General features: G+C 39.3%; 1 protein-coding gene across 2 annotated transcripts in view; it reads right to left on the bottom strand.

The window, feature by feature from the left end:
• HECW1 (HECT, C2 and WW domain containing E3 ubiquitin protein ligase 1) overlaps nt 1-17,820 on the bottom strand; it is a gene marked incomplete at both ends in the record, with an annotated part of 142,369 nt that overhangs the window by 74,456 nt on the left and 50,093 nt on the right. For both annotated transcript variants that reach the window (XM_079785984.1, XM_079785985.1), the window contains 2 exons: nt 781-888; nt 10,479-10,803. In XM_079785984.1, coding sequence (XP_079642110.1) covers nt 781-888; nt 10,479-10,803 — 433 coding nt within the window. The remainder of the gene's footprint in view (nt 1-780; nt 889-10,478; nt 10,804-17,820) is intronic.

Below are 17,820 nucleotides of genomic sequence, written 5' to 3'. Positions count from 1 at the left end.
TGGCCATGTACCATTTCCTCTGAGCACTGGGCAGTTGGAAGAATAAACTATTCATTTCCTTCAGAAGTGTTATAGGGAATGAATACCCACTATGAACAAGATAATGCATGAATGGATTTGTATAGTTAGCACTCTCATTATCCAAATAGGGGAAAGAAGTTGTAGATTAAAGGTAATCTGTGCATTACTTTATCTGGCAAACACACGACCCATATAGGTAGTCCCTCATGCAATGGGAAATATACCAGTATGGGATCCTATGAAAAACATCCTTCCATAACTGTGAACATGATTTATTTTCAAAGAAAACAGGAAATTTTAGAAAATAAGATACATGATGACAAGTTTACACATTCAAAAATGTCAGTAGATCAGAAATCAAAGAAACAGGTTGGCAGCAAGGAGCACTGAAGAGTTGGGTTAAGCAAAGCCAAAACTGAATGAGAGGATACAGAAGGGGCAACTATCACAAAGTTGAAGCGCAGCTAGAGGAGTCATGGAGCAAAAATTAAGGGATGTGAGCCATAAGGTCCTGAGTCCAGAGGCTGATGAATGAATCTGAACAAAAATTTTCCTTGAAATTAAAGAAGTGGCCCTCTGGGTTATTTTGTATGGGTGTTACCCAACTGTTGTACATTACTCACTATTTTTAAGCATCTCATCAAATCTATGTCTCCCTTTCACATGGCATCTTTCTAAGTGCAGGCAATACAACAGCACAAATACAAAGCAGTTGAATTCTGCTTCATCCTGGACGACAGGAATGGGAAAAGTACTCACGTTCCACAAAGTAAGAGCTGGCATCAATCTTCCAGATGATCTGGCCCCGATGAGAACCATTGACTCCACGGTTCTTATAGTCCAGAAAGTTCTCCGACAATACCTCATCTATATTCCCAAGAAAGAAAGAGAGTAGAGAAACACATCAGCCAATAGCATATATATGGGAGTAAAAGAGCAAAGGTATTAATGTCATCTCCAGAACAATGGAGAAAAAAGCATCTGGAATCATAGAATCAGAGAACTCACAGAGAATCACAGAAACAGTATCCAGAGGTAACCTCTGGACAAACCCCTTTTTAATGTAGAAATCTCTTCTTATTTCACAATACTCTTGGTAAATTTTCATCTAGCTGGTTCTTGAACAACTACAAAAACAAACTATAATTGCTTTTATGGTAGTTTATTTTACTTTTGAAAACTCTTATATGCATGAAATCTCAGTGTGGAAATCTTCCTCCTACGGGGGAAAAAGATGGCAGTAGAGTAGGTGGAAGTTTCACTCATCTCCTCCCAGGTTTGAACTGGAAATACAACTAAATTATAGAATGATTAACCTGAATAACTAACTGAAGATTAGCTGAACATAAGTCTTATAACCAAGGATTTACAGAAGCCACCTCAAAAATGGTAGGAAGGTTGGAGAGGTTAAAAGGCCTGGCCTTGCATCCACTTGTGGTGGCTGAGAACTTGGAAAGATATCTCAGCTGCAAACGTCCCCCCTTATGAACGTGGTGTTTCAACCCTATGCCTGGCTCCCTAGCCTGGAGCACCATGGCAATAAATAAGTACCTAACAATAACAGCCTTAAATGTAAATGGATTGAATGCTCCAATCAAAAGAATAGGGTAGCTGAATGGATAAGAAAACATGACCCAATATATATTGTCTACAATAGAGCCACTTCAGAACAAAAGACTCACACCTGATAAAAGTAAAGGGATGGAAAAAATTTTCCATGCAAATGGAAATGAAAAAATGCAAGGGTAGCAATATTTAGATCTGACAAAATAGACTTCAATGCAAAGGCCATAACAAGAGACAAAGAAGGCCACTACATAATACTAAAGGGGTTGATATAACAAGAGTATATAATGCTTAAAAAATATAAGCACCCAATATAGGAGCACTTAAATATATAAAAAAGCTCTTGGAGTACTTTATGGGAGAGATTGACAGCAATACAGTCATAGTTGGGGACATTAACACTCAATAGACATCACTGGATACATCTTCCAGATGAAAAACCAACAAGAAAACATTGACTCTAAATGACACAGTACATCAGATGGATTGAATTGATATTTACAGAACATTTCACCCAAAAGATGCATAATATAGATTCTTTTCAAGTTCACATGGAACATTCTCAAAAATAGACCACATGTTAGAATACAAAGTAAGACTCTACAAGTTCAAGAAGATTGAAATAATATCAGACATCTTTTAAGCTCATAATGGCATGAAACTAGAAATCATCTACACTAAAAACACTCAAAATCTTTCAAACACATGGAGGCTAAATAGCACATTATTAAACAATGAATGGGTTACCAATGAGATCAAGGAAGAAATTAAAAACCTCCTGGGAACAAATAAAAATGAACACAAAACAACCCCAAATCTATGGATTACAGCAGTCCTGAGAGGGAAATTCATAGCATTACAGGCCTACCTCAAGAAACAAGAAAAATCTCTAATAAACTATCTAACCCTATAACTAAAAGAATTACAAGAGCAAGAGAAAAAGCTCAGAGTAGGTAGAAGGAAGGTTATAATAAATATCAGAGCAGAAATAAATGACATAGAGATTTTAAAAAGCAACAACAATACAAAAGATCAATGAAACCAAGAGCTGGTTCTTTGAAAAGATAAACAAGAATGATGAACCGCTTGGCAGATTTATCAATAGACAAAGAAAGAGGACACAAATAAATAACATCAGAAACAAAAGAGGTGAAGTAACAACTGATACCACAGAAATACAAAGGATTGTAAGAAAATATTACAAACAACAAATTGGACAACCTGGGCAAAATGGACAAATTCATAGGAACGTACACTCTTCCAAAACCCAATCAGGAAGAATCAGAAAACCTGAATAGCCCTAACTGGTTTGGCTCAGTGAATAGAGCGTCAGCCTGCGGACTCAAGGGTCCCGGGTTTGATTCCGATCAGGGGCATGTATCTTGGTTGCGGGCACATACCCAGTGGGGAGTGTGCAGGAGGCAGCTGATCGATGTTTCTCTCTCATCGATGTTTCTAACTCTCTATTCCTCTCCCTTCCTCTCTGTAAGAAATCAATAAAATATATTTTTTAAAAAGAAAACCCAAATAGACCAATAACAACTAATAAAATTGAAGCAGTGATCAAAAATTTCCTGCAGACATAAGTTGTGGACTAGATGGCTTCACAGGGAAGTTTTACCAAATACTCAAAGAACTAACACCAATCCTCCACAAGCTATTCAAAAAAACTCAAGAGGAGGGAAGACTTCCAAGCTCTTTTTTATGAGGCCAGCATTATCCTAATTCCAAAACCAGATGAAGACACTACAAAGAAAGCAAGTACATGCCAATATTCCTTGATAATACATGGCAAGTATTTTAATATTTGCAAATCGATTAATGTGATATATCACATAAACAAAATGAAAGATAAAAATCATATGATCATATCAATAGATGCAGAAAAAGCATTCAACAAAATCCAGTAGCCATTTTTGATAAAAAATGTCAACAAAGCGGGAATAGAGAGATCATACCTCAATGTAATAAAGACCATAAATAAAAAACCACAGCCAACATCATATTCAGTCTTCTCCACTACACCCCAGGCCTTCATCATGCTGGTCTTTATTATTTTCTCCTTCTACTCACTTTGGCCTTTGTTGTTTCTCTTTTTCCAGTTCCTTTAGTGTACAGTTAGATTGTTTACTTGAGATTTTTTTAAAATTTGTTTCTTGAGGTAGGACCATAATGCTATAAATTTTCCTCTTAGGACTGCTTTTGCTGTGACTAATAGTTTTAGGGTTGGTTCTCATTTTCATTTGTTTCAAGGTACATTTTTATTTCTTTCTTGGTCTCAGAGTTAACCCATTAATTGTTTAGTAACATGTTATGTAGTCTCCATGTTTTGTGCATTTTTTAGTGTTGTTTTTTTCTTGTGATTGATTTCTAGTTTCTTACGCTTATGGTCAGAGAAGATGCTTGATATGATTTCAATCTTCTTCAATTTATTAAGACTTTTTTTGAGTCCTAACATGTGATCCATCATAGAAAATGTTCCATGTGCACTTGAAAAGCATGTATGTTCTGCTGCTTTGGGGTGAAATGCTCTGAAGATATAAATTAAACCCATTTGATCTAGTGTGCAATTTAAGGTTGCTCTTGTTAATTTTCTGTCTGGAAGATCTATCCATTGAAGTCAACAGGTGTTAAAATCACCTAATATGATTGTACTACTGTCAGTCTCTCTCTTTATGTCCATCAAGATTTGCTTTGTATATTTAGGTGCTCCTATGTTGGGTGCATACATGTTTACTAGAGTTATATCCTCTTGTTGGGTTGCTCCCTTTATCATTATGCAGTGTCCTTCTTCTTCTCTAATTACATAGCCTTTGTTTTAAAGTCTATTTTTCTGATATAATTATTGGTATTCCAGTTTTTAATCCTTTCCTTTTGTATAAAATATCTTTTTCCATCCTTTTACTTTTTTTTGTGTGTGAATCTTTTGTTCTGAGGTTGGTCTCTTGTAAAAAGCATATATATATGTGGGTCTTGTTTCCTTATCCATTAAGCTACCCCATGTTTTTTGATTGGCACATATAAGCCATTTACATTAAAATGATTATTGATAAGTATTTCTTTATTGCCATTTTATTCTTTATAACTTTCTTCTTCTTCTTCTTCTTCTTCTTCTTCTTCTTCTTCTTCTTCTTCTTCTTCTTCTTCTTCTTCTTCTCCTCTTCCTTCTCTTCCTCCTCCTCCTCCTCTTCCTTCTCCTTCTTGTCCTCCTCCTTCTCCTTCTTCATCAATGAAATACTTTAACATTTTGTCTTACTCCCACATCATAGATGCCATATTTTTTTGGGTGGAGCACTCCACTCCATATAAGCATCAGCCTGGGGGAAATTAATAGCCCTACCTTCTGGACTCCCTCTTGCCCCATTCTGTGGAGCTCCAAACCACTGTAATACTGGTTTTGTGGTAATAATCTCCGTTAGCTTTTTCTTGTCTGGGAAGCTTCTTATTTCTTTTTAAATTTTAAGTGATAGCCTTTCTGGGGAGAGTAGTTTTAGTTGTAGGCCCTTGCTTTTCAACACTTCAAATATTTCATGCCAAGCCTCTTGTCTAAATGTTTCTGTTGAGAAATGAGCTGATAGTGTTATGGAAACTCCTGTATAGGTAACTAATTGCTTTCGTATTGCTGCTTTTAAGATTTTCTGTCTTTAACCTCTGGCATTTTAATTATGATATGTCTTGGTGTAAGCCTCTTTCCATTCATCTTGTTTAGGACTCTCTGTGCTTCCTGCTAGTGTGCAATTTTCCTTCACCAAGTTAGGAAAGTTTTCAGTAGTTATTTCTTCAAATAGATTCTTGATCCCTTGCTCTCTCTTTTCTCCTCTGGTATCTCTATGATGTTGTTATGTGAATGCTGTCCCAACAGTTCTTTAAATTATCCTCATTAAAATTCTTTTTTTCTTTTTGCTGCTCTGATTCAGTGTTTTCTGCTACCTGTATTCCAAATTGCTGATTTGATCCTCTGCTTCATCCAACAAACTCTTTATTCCTTCTGGTGTATTCTTCATTTCAGATATTGTATTCCTCATTTCTGACTGGTTCTTTTTTATGGCTCCTATGTCTTTTTCATGCTGTTGTAGTTACCACTAAGTTCCTTGAGTGATCTTATACCCATTTAAAAAAAACAACCTATATCTGATAAATTGCTTGCTTTCATTTCATTTAGCTCTTTTTCTCTTGTTCTTTCACTTGAGGCATGTTTTGTTTTGTTTTTTGTCTCTCCATTTTGGCTGCCTTTTTGTGTTTGTTTCTATGTACTAGGTAGATCTGCTCTGACTCTCAGTCTTGATAGTGTGTCATATGTAGTATGTGTCCTGTGGGACCTCGTGGTACAGTCTCCTTGATTACCCGAGCTGGGTGCTCCAGGGCTGCCCCTTGTGTGGATTATGTAAGCCCTCCTATTGTAATTGAGTCCTAATTACTATTGGCCTGTTTGTGTGTGGAGTTGACACTCAGATTGTCTGAATGTAAGGATCATCTTGTACCACAGTGTATGAGCTGCTGTGGAGGTATTGACCACACAAAGCAAAATTTGCCTCAGCAGGGTGTGGTGCCTGCTGATATATCCCTTTGGATATACTATTTGTGAAATTTATTGGATCCTGCTCTGATGTTGTCTGAAGCTGGCTACTTGTTGTGTTGGTTTTGTGCCTCTTGGGAGAGACTCTGGTGCAGGTCAATGGCAGGTATGCCCTGTGACTGGCCCTGAGCAACCTGCTTGGAGCTGCAAAGTAATCCACAGTTTGTGGCTGCCTCTGCTGGCCTGAGTATGCATAGGAAGGATCGAGCTGTGCATCAAGGCTGGCTTTTACCAGTACCAGGCCTGGAGACAGGCCACCAAAAGTCTCAAGGCACCTGGAAATCCTTCTCCAACTGCCTTCACCTGTCAGTTGCCTGTTAGACACAGTCACTGAAAGAGCTTCTGGTGGTACTTGAGTTGCATGAGGTGGTGACTCAGTGAGTCATCAGAAAGGGGTGAGTGGTGTTCATCAAATTGACAGAAGTTCAAACTCAGTGCCAGTGCTGGGTCTGAGGCCACTCAGCAAATGTTCCTGAGTCTAGCTGCCACCTTCTGGGTGCTCACACACCTTTGTGATAGGCAGTATCTCAGAGAGTTGTTAGGGTGAGGCAAGCAGGGTTTATCAGACCAAGATTAAGCTGTGTGAAGAGAGGGCTGTGCACCACTCAGGCATGCAAGGGGAAAATGGGCCCCGTCCTAGATCCACACACCGGAGTTTGTCCCAGATTCTGCCAGGAGCCTAATCTCAGCAGGGCAGGACCACCAAGAATTTGGAGAATGGGGCTAGTGGATTTCCCATGAAGGGGAGGTGCCAGTCACTCTTGAGGGATGGTGGGAGGGGTGTACCCACCTCAGAGCCACACAACTCAGTCTGTCCCAGAATCTGCCCAGAGCTTAGAAGGGAGGAGCCACCAAGAGACTGGAGTGTGGGTCTAGTGGATCTGTCTTGAGAGGGAGGTGCCAGTTATGTTCACAGAAAAGTGGGGAATGGCCTCCACCCTAAAGCCACTCAACTCGGTCACCGACACCCCCTGAGTCTTCCCAGACTTCTACACCCTGGCTCAGGCAGCTGACTCCTCGCAGTGTGTGAGCTCCACCGAGTGGGGTGAGAGGGAGTCCAGAAGATAGGGCTATTAATTTCTCCCAGGCTGATGCCTATATGGAGGGGAGTGCTCCACCCAAGAAATATGGCATCTATGATGTGGGAGCAAGACTCACTATAGCTATCATGGCAGCTGTCACTTCAGCTCTCTCCCCAGAGACACAAATCCCAGTCTCTCCTCACTGACTCTAGTCCACTCTGCCCTCCCTCTGCTGGATCCCAGGGTGAGTGGATGTGAACAAGATTTTGTGTATTGACTGAGTGTGCTTGTGTCTCTAGCAGATTCCTGTCTGTCCCTAGCAGACACAATCCCTGCTGATTTTCATAGCCAAGTGTTAAATAGGCATCCCTTTCAAGCTCTGTGCTCTAAGCTTGGGAGTTGGCTTGGGTTTGAGACCCCATGCTTCTAAGGGGGACCCCCCCACCCCACAGCTGAGATATCCTTCTGGAATCTTAGCCACTTCTTGTGGGGAGTAGGGCCAGCCATTTTTGCATTCTGCCCTTCCTACCAGTCTTGATGTGGCTTCTTCTGTAAATTCTTGATTATAAGATTTCTCTTCAGCTAGTATTCAGTTAGTTATTAGGTTGCACTCTCTATATTTTAGTTATAATTCCAGATTGGTCCTGGAAGGAGATGAGTAATGTCCCCCTATTCCCCTGTTATTTTAGATCCTCCCCCTTGTTAAGTCATTTTTTAAAATCCTCAGCCAAGGATATGTTCATTGATTTTTTTTTTTTGAGAAAAGAAGGAGAGAGAGAGAGAGAGAGAGAGAGAGAGAGAGAGAGAGAGAGAGAGAGACCAATTGGTTGCCTCTCATATGCACCCCAACTGGGGACTGAATCTGCCACCGAGGTATGTGCCCTGACCAGGAACCTGCAACCTTTAGGTGTATGGGTCTATGCTCCAACCAACTGAGCTACATTGGTCAGGGTGTTAAGTCATTTTAATAAGGACTTAACAGAGTCAAGGAAATGACTGCTTTTAAAAATTGATGATCCTAGGAGATTTTTAAAATATATTAAATATTAGTTTAATATTGGAATGTAAAATTTGGCATATGAATTACTAAGGACCTACAAATTATGAATTTTTATGATTCAGAGATAATTTTGGGTTGAGAAATTATTTTTGAATGCTATGCCACCAAAAGTGTTGTCATTTTGCATTAAATAGCTTCACATTATTGTCTGTGTTCATGGGTTATGCATATATGTTCTTTAGCTATTTCTTTTACCTTCTTTATCCAATCACCCCCAACCCCTGCCCCTTGGACACAAACCAGTCTGTTCTATATATTCATGCTTCTGGATCCAGAGGTGGGCAAAGGGGTGGGGAAGGGGACTGAAATAATGTCAACATTAACAAAAATTTTTAATAAAAAAATAACTTCACAGTTATCTATGTACAGCTACTAAGAAAAAGAACAAACTGTCAAATTAAGATGATGAGCTGTGTTTACTTTTGTCTCAGTAAAAATGTCATGTTAATGCCAGATCTAATTCATTCATGGAATTTCATGACAGGTTAATAGTGCTGACCACCCTTCCTTCTGAAGTCTCTCTTCTATGATGTGGGCTCCTAATTTTTGTCCCACCTCTCCAACTCCTCCATCCCCTTTTTGAGTTACTCCTTTGTCTCTCTCTTTGACAGTGGCTTTCTCATGCTCTCTTTCTACACACAATACATAAGTATCTACTCTCAGGGTGCCGATTCCCCCAAGTCTCCACTCCTAGCCCAGATCCAGGGCTGACCTCCAAATCCATCAATTCCCAGGGCTGACCTCCAAATCCATCAATTCCCTCACTATGGTTGAATGTTCCTCAAATGCCCTCATCACCCCAATTGCTTCTCTCCTATTTCCTGACTGGGAAATGAATGGCATTGACATCCACCACTGCAGGAAGGTACAGCTATAAAGAGTTGATTTAAAACTAGATTCAGACTAAAAACCTAATTGTCTAAGGTTCTAAACAAGTAAGATTCATAATTCAAGTAGGGATGGGTAAAAGGGGGACTACGGCAAAATAGATGGATGCAGGACAGTCTCAATGGGGAAGCTAATGCCTAACTCCAGCTGACTAAAGCCACGTGGAGCTACAGGCTCAGGCTGCCTAATTGAGGACTTTTGTGAAGGAAGGTTAGAATTTGAATTTTAATGGAAAATCTCTGCATTTTTAAGTGTTAATAACTAATCAAATTTAAAACAAAATGGACTAAACAAAATATGCTTTACGGGCTATTATTTTACAATATTTGCTCTAGATCAATGTTATCCAAACACTTTTAATCAGGAACTATTTTTAAAGCAAATTTAAATGTCACCTGTTTGGAAGTTCAGTTTAGTTAGTAACAACTATTTATGTAAAAATCTCAAAAGTTATGTTCCTGAATCATTATAATATTGTGTGTATTGTAACTACACTAACCAAACTGGTTACAAAACCTTTAAGAGAACAAAAGAATATTTCTCTGACACCTGGACAGATAAGAATCCCTATGTTTTATCATAAAAACAGCCTAGGTTATAACATACTCATAACAACCATTAGTTTCTCTGATATTTGGTGATGTTAAATCTGTGTGTCTGAATGTTTAAATGCTTCATTGCAGAGACTGAATGCAAAAGGCCTGGCCTCTGTTGAACTTGCTGACTCTAGTGGCCCCTTTCACTTTGTAGTGTAAATGCGTCAATTTTCACCACACCTGATTCTATCATGTAAAATAGATGAAACATATTTTTCATGAAACTTTATTTCCATAATTCACAATTTGTGAGGTTTATGTTCTCTAGCACTACAAATCTGTGCAGCCATTTTCCTTCCAGTCATCATTCTGTTCTTTAGTCCCTGGTGTTTGTGTTCACTGTCTACAGTGAAAGCAGTATTACAAAGCAGAAAGACTATTGAAGGAGCAGGTAAAAAGAGGCCCTATGATTCTGTTGAAAACAAAAGTGAAATTAGCTCCACGTAGATGTGCAAGTGGTAACAGTGTTTGTGGGCAACCACACTTTACCCTGCTATCTCATGATCTTCTATGGAATAGAGATGGCAAAAGAAGCTAGTGTGTGGTCTTCAGTGTGTTAGAATTTGGTGCATAACATATTTGATTGCGAATTGTGAGTTTTAATTAAATTATAGAGTTTATTGAAATATTAAAGCCTGCAGAGGAGTGAAATATGAACAATATGCTTGCTGAGTGCCCAAACCACATTCCTAAGATGTTATATCTGCTGCACACTGTTAGCCAGCCTGGCTAATTGCTATTCTACTCACCGATGAGATACATGCCTATCCAGTCTCCAGCGTCCACTTCCTCCTTTATGTCCCAGTGGATCACTAGGTCCTGGGAGTGCCCTATGGAGTAGTAGGAGCTGCTGACCATGAGCGTGGAGCGGCTGTCAGAGGTAACCAGGTCAGTGTCGCTGGTGGAGCGGGGGATGGTGACGGTGCCATGGGGGCCGGTCCTGATGGCCATGCTGTGGAACTGGCTGGGGTTGTAGCTGTGGCGAAGTGGCTCCTTGCAGCGGCGCCTGTTCTGGTTGTTTCTAGATGGAGATGCCATGGCGGCCAGGCCTAAAAACCTGTTCTGGTACAGATTCTGTGGGGATAAGCAGACAATCAGCAGGGGCAGAAGATCCCAGCCACAAGGTCACTGTCTTCACAGGAAATGGAGGATATTCTGGGAGAAAGGAGCTGCGAGTGAGCAGCCCCCTAGGAAGGTTTGAAACACAAGAGCGTTTTTCTCCGGACAAATGCTGTGGCTCTGGGTTCACATAGAGAAGGCAAGAATGAAAATGTGAGCTCATCAAGGGGCTGTGCATTTCCAACTGGCCGGAGCCTACTTCTCCCAGCTCCCTCCAACCTGCTTGGTATTAGAAGGCCTGCATATGTGCAGAATGGTCCTGAAGTATGTCTCTCCCAACCAAAGTACCACCTCTTGAGTTTTCCAGCATCAATTCGATTGGATCCAATTTTACCCTTCGTTAGAGTAAATGATGGTTATTATCACTAAACATTTTAGTGATTCCTGCAGCACTCAAGACCCTACACACAGCCTAGAATCAGAGGTGGCCCCTGCTGGGTGAGATGGTCATTTCTCCTCCATTTACTCTCTTTCACTCTACATAATATCTCCAGGCCATCTGGAATTTTTACAAAATTTCTATCGATATCTTCAGGCACCATCATTTTTAATAAAATCCAATCTCAACCCCTCAGAGACAATGTTATTGTCAAAAACATTGCCTCTGGCCTGGCCAGTGTGGCTCAATGGTTGAGTGTCGACCCATGAACAAAGAGTTTACTGGTTGGATTCCTGAACAGGGCATAAATCCGGCTTGCAGGCTCACTCCCCAGTATGGGGTGTGTAGGAGGCAGCCAATCTATGTTTCTCTCTCATTGGTGTTTCTATCTCTTTATCCCCCCTCTCCCTTCCTTTCTCTCTAAAATCCATTAAAAATTTTTTTAAAAAACACTGCCTCTGTTGAGAATAAAAAAACACATGTTTTTATTGTTTACAATATTGAGTACTTATAATGAACTGAGCTGTTCAGAGCAGTATCATGATTGTTTTGGATACAGATAGCTTTTACAACGTGGGGAGAGAGCATCATATAACATTTCTACAATGGATTCATTTTTGAAACAAGCAGGGGAATTTTAACTTCACCAAAGTATACTAACATTGGGATTTAGATGCCCTTTTTGGGAGTTCCTGACAATTAAAGTACACATTATTCTAAAACCAATAACACTTTTGTTTTTAAGAAAAGAAGATTAAGTTCTAAAAATGGGTGTGGGTTGAATCAGGCATTTTAGATCCCAGGGACTGTAACTTACACACCAATCACGTGCAAGTGACTGACTTTTTGTTTTACCAGCCATGAGGATCAGACCCCAGCAGCAGTCTATTCTTTACATTATAGAAGTCTATTTAGCAGAAATTTAGGCTTGTATTTTTTCCATCTTCCAAGACCAGGGCACTTGGAAAAAAGTCAATTAACCTGATAAAGCCCAGTGTCTTCATTCTGAGTCCTTACTGGCCCCGTAGCCTGCTTTTTTGAGTCTCTTGTTAGGAATTCCTCTGGTCTCACTGGTGGTAACCAGGGGATTACTATAGACAGAAATGGCAGACTTCAGAAAGCATCTCATCACATTATTGGTGCCATACATTTTATTTTTTAAAAATATATTTTTATTGACTTCAGAGAGGAAGGGAGAGGGAGAGATAGAAATATCAATGATGAGAGAAAATCATTGATTGGCTGCCTCCTGCATACCCCCTACTGGGATCGAGCCCACAATCTGGGCACGTGGAATTGAACTGTGACCTCACCAGCCAAGCCATACACCTTATTTTTTATAAAAAATGTTTGTCACTGTGCCATTCTGAAAACATATATACTATGGCATTGCCTGGAAACCAGTCATTCTCTCAGGAACACAGGCAAAGCCTTTACCCCAGGACCGTGGTCGGCAAACTGCGGCTCGTGAGCCACATGTGGCTCTTTGGCCCCTTGAGTGTGTGGCTCTTCCACAAAATACCACGGCCTGGGCGAGTCTATTTTGAAGAAGTGGCATTAGAAGAAGTTTAAGTTTAAAAAATTTGGCTCTCAAAAGAAATTTCAATCGTTGTACTGTTGATATTTGGCTCTGTTGACTAATGAGTTTGCCGACCACTGCCCCAGGAAGTATGAACAGCTCACCCACCTTACAGTCACTCTGGTTCTCTGAGAATTTTGGGGAGGATCTCAGTAATGTGACCACCATCCTGGATGCTTTGTCCACAGTCTTTTGTAAAATCTCCAAAAAAGAAAGGCTGCTGCTGGAGCCCATTTTCTCAGTTTGCACATAGTTTACCAGGACTGACAACATCTTACAACATTATATGGAGATTAAAATCTACTTAGAATTGGCATAGTCAAACATATAATTATGAATTAAACCAGCAATTTTCAACTGGGGTGCCACAAGAATTCTTAAAGCATGCAATTCCTGACTATTTGGTCAGGGGCACTGACCTCTGTTCCCTTAGATTATCAAGTAAAAAAATGACAACATCCAACACAACAATAGCAGTATGGTATGAATGAATCAAAATTATACCTATTTTTTGTCGTATCAATAAAAATGTAATATATTCTTTGGTGTGCTGCAAAATTTTAGTAGTTTATTACTAATTAGTTTATTATTATTTAGTAATTAGTGTGCCATGAGATGTAAAAGGTTGAAAATCACTGAATTAGACCAAACCACAATCAAGTTGGTGCAGCACCAATGAGCTTGCAAGCTGTGACTCCTTAGGCCATTTACTCAGTCTTTCTAGACCTTAGTTTCCTAATATGTAAATGGTTGTTGTCAGAATTTAATGAGATAAGGCAGGTCAAGCTCTTAGCATTGAGAGTGCTCAATTAATAAAAACCTAAAATACTACTAGTGCTGCTTTAGTAAGGAAGACTCACTGGAACGTAGGTCCCAGGCAGTTGGCTAGGGCATGCTTACTGGCCAAGGGTATCTTCACATCGTCACCAAAGCCCTCACACGTAAGCTCATTCTGAAGTAAACTTGCGGATGGTTCTTTATCATGGCCCTCCATGTTTGCTTACAGAATGTAAATTGCAAAGGTTAAACAATGCAGTGTATTTGTAATGGTGCCCTATAACCCATTATTTTTTGCAAGGGGTTCCCTTTATTTGCAAGGTTTGTGCTTGAGTAGGACATTGTTGCACTGATGTTGAGAAGAATGAGAGATAGATTTTTATCCTTGTAGTGTCAGTCAGAGTCTCAAAAAAGAGTATAGAGTGTTTTCCTTTTGTTGAAGATACTTCTGCTGTGTTACTTTTTTTTTTTTTTTAACCAGAATTATCTGGAAACCATTCAATCTCCTGAAACTGTCAAATTACACCAGTGATCACTGGCCATGTGGTGAGAACAAAGGCATAGAAGGAAATATTAGTCAAGACAGACATTTGTCAGTAATTTACTAGACTAGAATAATGACATTTTCCTGGAATAAGAAGGGCAGCCTCAAAGTTGTTCCTTGAAGACCACGTTTCCCCAGCTTCCTGCCTCATCTTTGCCCACATCCTCCCCAATCAGATTTGCTGGCAGGATTTGTATTGCAAGATTGTGTGCTACCACCAACTCTGTTGTGAGCTCTCCTGGCATCCTTTCCCATTCTTTCCTAAGAGAGTGGGCCTTTCTGCTCTGTGATCCCACAGGAGTTCTAGTCCCCCCAAAGGATTTTTATTTTGTTATGGCTAGTTGACCTGTTCATGCTCATCACTGTGAAGACCTTGAGTTCAGTGTTCCCTGCTCTTTATATTTCCCTGGACCTGGCATGACTCCTAGAATTATAAAGGCCCTCAAAACTTTTGTAACAGAATTTATTTTATTCAATTATGTCCCTCCTTTTTCCATAACAGTTTAAAGTGGCTATTAAGATAGATAAAATACATAAAGACATGGTAAGTTAGCAGTAGATGGTGCAGAGGAAAAAGAACATACAAAGTCATGTAAGAAAAAGGCTAATATTAAACTATATTTATCATGTCCTAAATGGATTTAATTGTTAAAAAATCACAATAGATGCTTCTTGAATGCAGCAAGTGGATAGTTGATTCCCCACATGCAATTCTTTTGTGACCATGTCTCCCCCGGGCATGCACGAGTGTGCTAGTTTACACTATAGATTGATCTACTGGAGGAAGCAATTTAATCACTATCTCTTCACATCTGAACCATGGGAGATAGATGAACTGTCCTGTTTTTATTTATCTATTTTTAAATATTTATTTATTTATTTGTTTAATCTATTGGTGTGACATGGTTCAATAAAATTATGTAAGTTTCAGGTGTACCATTCTAAAATACATCATCTCTATATTGTATTGTGTGTTCACGACTCCATGGATGTGTTCTGTTTTTAAATGGCACTGGATAAAGGACCACTTTCTTCTTAGACAGTGAATCTGTTTACAACTTCTCAATTCTTCCTAATCTCTAAGAAAAATCTTATCTCACAGAGGTCGCACCATACTCTTTCCTCTCCCCAAAGAGGAGTGGCTCCCCCATTCTCTGGTCAAGTAGCAAGTTAACTGGTATCACTGAATTGCTCTCAGCATTTTCTCCATCCCACCAAGTAATTCAAGTGCCTTTTATCTACTCTTACATTGGTGATAGCCAATATGACACTGATTAAAACACACACACACACACACACACACACACACACACGCAAACTCTCTGAGAATATTAGTAGTTTCAGCAACATAATTTTCCAATAATTGGTTTTAATCAAGGGCCCTAGTTAGGGTTAGATTAAGCACAGATTTTAATTGACCTGTGAAAAAGTGGATCCAGTGAGTAAGCCACTGAAAACATCTGATCATATTGTGTCTTACCTCCGAGGGAGTAAGAATTCATTTGTGTGTGACTTAAAGAACACACTAGATCAGATGGATTTAATTGACATTTATAAAACATTTCACCCCAAAGCTGCAGCATATACATTCTTCTCAAGTGCACATGGGACATTGTCAAAGATAGACCACATGTTAGGACACAAAATAAATATCTACCAGTTCAAGAGGATTAAAATCATATCAAGCGTTTTCTTTGAGCACAATGGCATGAAACTAGAAATTAACTACACTAAAAACACTCAAAAATTTTCAAACATTACATAAACAGCAAAATATTAGGAATTTAGCAGGAGGCTAAATAGCATGTTATCAAACAATGAATGGGCTACTAATGATATCAAGGAAGAAATCAAAAATTTTCTGGAAACTAATGAAAATGAAGACACAACAAACCAAAATCTAAGGGGCACAACAAAAGCATTTCTGAGAGGGAAGTTCATAGTATTACAGGCCTACCTCAAGAAACAAGAAAAATCTCAAATAAATGATCAAACCTTGCAACTAAAATAATTAGGAGAACAATAAAAAAAGCCCTGCATAAGTAGAAGGAAGATATAGTAGAGATCACAGTGGAAATAAATGACATAGAGACAAACAAAACAACAACAAAAGATCAATGAGCCCAGCTGGTGTGGCTCAGTGGTTGAGGGTCAACCTATGAACCAGGAGGTCACAGTTTGATTCCCAGTCAGGGTTCTCCATTGGGGGGTATGCTGGAGGCAGCCAATCTATGATTCTCTCTTATTATTGATGTTTCTATCTCTCCCTCTTCCTTTTTCTCTCTGAAATCAATAAAAAAGCATATTAAAAAGTAAAATAAATAAATGTTTTAAATTCCTAGCAAGTTTGCTTGGCCTATATGATTGTGCTTTGTCTTGGTTTTCCACGTCCTGCAATGAGAAGTTTGTCACTATCACTCTATCAGAGTTAGAACTCTGACCTGAACCCCTTTCCTCTTGCTTAGGGCCATAACCTACCCTGCTAGTATTAACATCCTTGCCCTGAAAGCAGAAGTCTCAATTGATTAGATGAACAATTCCCACAGCACACACAAGAAATCATGAGTTAATAGATGATACACTAAAAAAAAGCTGTATAAATGCTGCATTTCTAAATCCCCTTGTCACATATTAAACACTTCGAGAGATCCTGCAGCAAAGCTATCAGATGCAATTTGTTTAACCTAGTGTTTCCCAGGCTTACTTGATCACAGAACCCTTTTGTGAACAACTACTAACATCTCACTTTGGAATATTAACACATTTACTTTATTTCTGTAAACATCTGTTTGTGTTTTTTTTTTCCATTTAGGAGAAACCACCATTCTTAATACAGTAATCAGTTAAAGCTAACAGAATGAATAAATGATAAAAACAGTCAGCAAGAGGGACCTGGATAGTATTATGCTAAGCGAAATAAGCAGTGAGAGAAAGACAAGTATCATATGATCTTATTCATATGTGGACCCTAATGAACAAAATAAACTGATGAACAAAATAGATCCAGAGACATAGAAGTATGAAACAGGCTGTGGAATCTCAGAGGGAAGGCAGAGATGGGTGGGTGGGTGGGAAGAAATCAACCAAAGAACTTGTATGCATATATGCATAACCCATGGGCACAGACAATAGGGTAGTAAAAGCCTGGGGCAGGGAAGGGGGGGAGCTGAAAGGGTCAATGGCAGGGGAGCGGGTGGGGGAGGGACATATGCAATACTTTCAACAATAAAGATTTAATTAAAAAAATAAATAAAAACAGTCAGCAAATACCTTTCTATTATAATCATTATAACACAAATTGTTAATTTTGTTGTTAATCCTCACCCAAGGATATGTTCCCATTGATTTTTAGACAGAGTAGGAGGGAGAGGGAGAGAGAGAGAGAAACATCAATGTGAGAGAGACACATCGATTGGTTGCCTCCCTGCACCCAACCAGGGCTGGGGAACCTGCAACCAAGGTACGTGCCCTTGACTGGAATTGAACCTGGGACCCTTCAGTCCACAGGCCGACGCTCTATCCACTGAGCCAAGCTGGCTAGGACTTAATTTTTGTTTCCTGATTCATATATCCATTATATTAAAATGTTTAGATCTCAGGTTGAAATTAAGCATTAAGTAGCAGAAATGGAACCAAACGAATTATTTGCAATACATTATCTATATATGTTTCTTTCCTTTTTCTGGGGGGAAA

The sequence above is a fragment of the Cnephaeus nilssonii genome, assembly GCF_951640355.1.
Source record: "Cnephaeus nilssonii genome assembly, chromosome: 12".
Classification (NCBI taxonomy): Eukaryota; Metazoa; Chordata; class Mammalia; order Chiroptera; family Vespertilionidae; genus Cnephaeus; species Cnephaeus nilssonii.
This window is presented reverse-complemented; position numbering and strand designations above follow the sequence as displayed.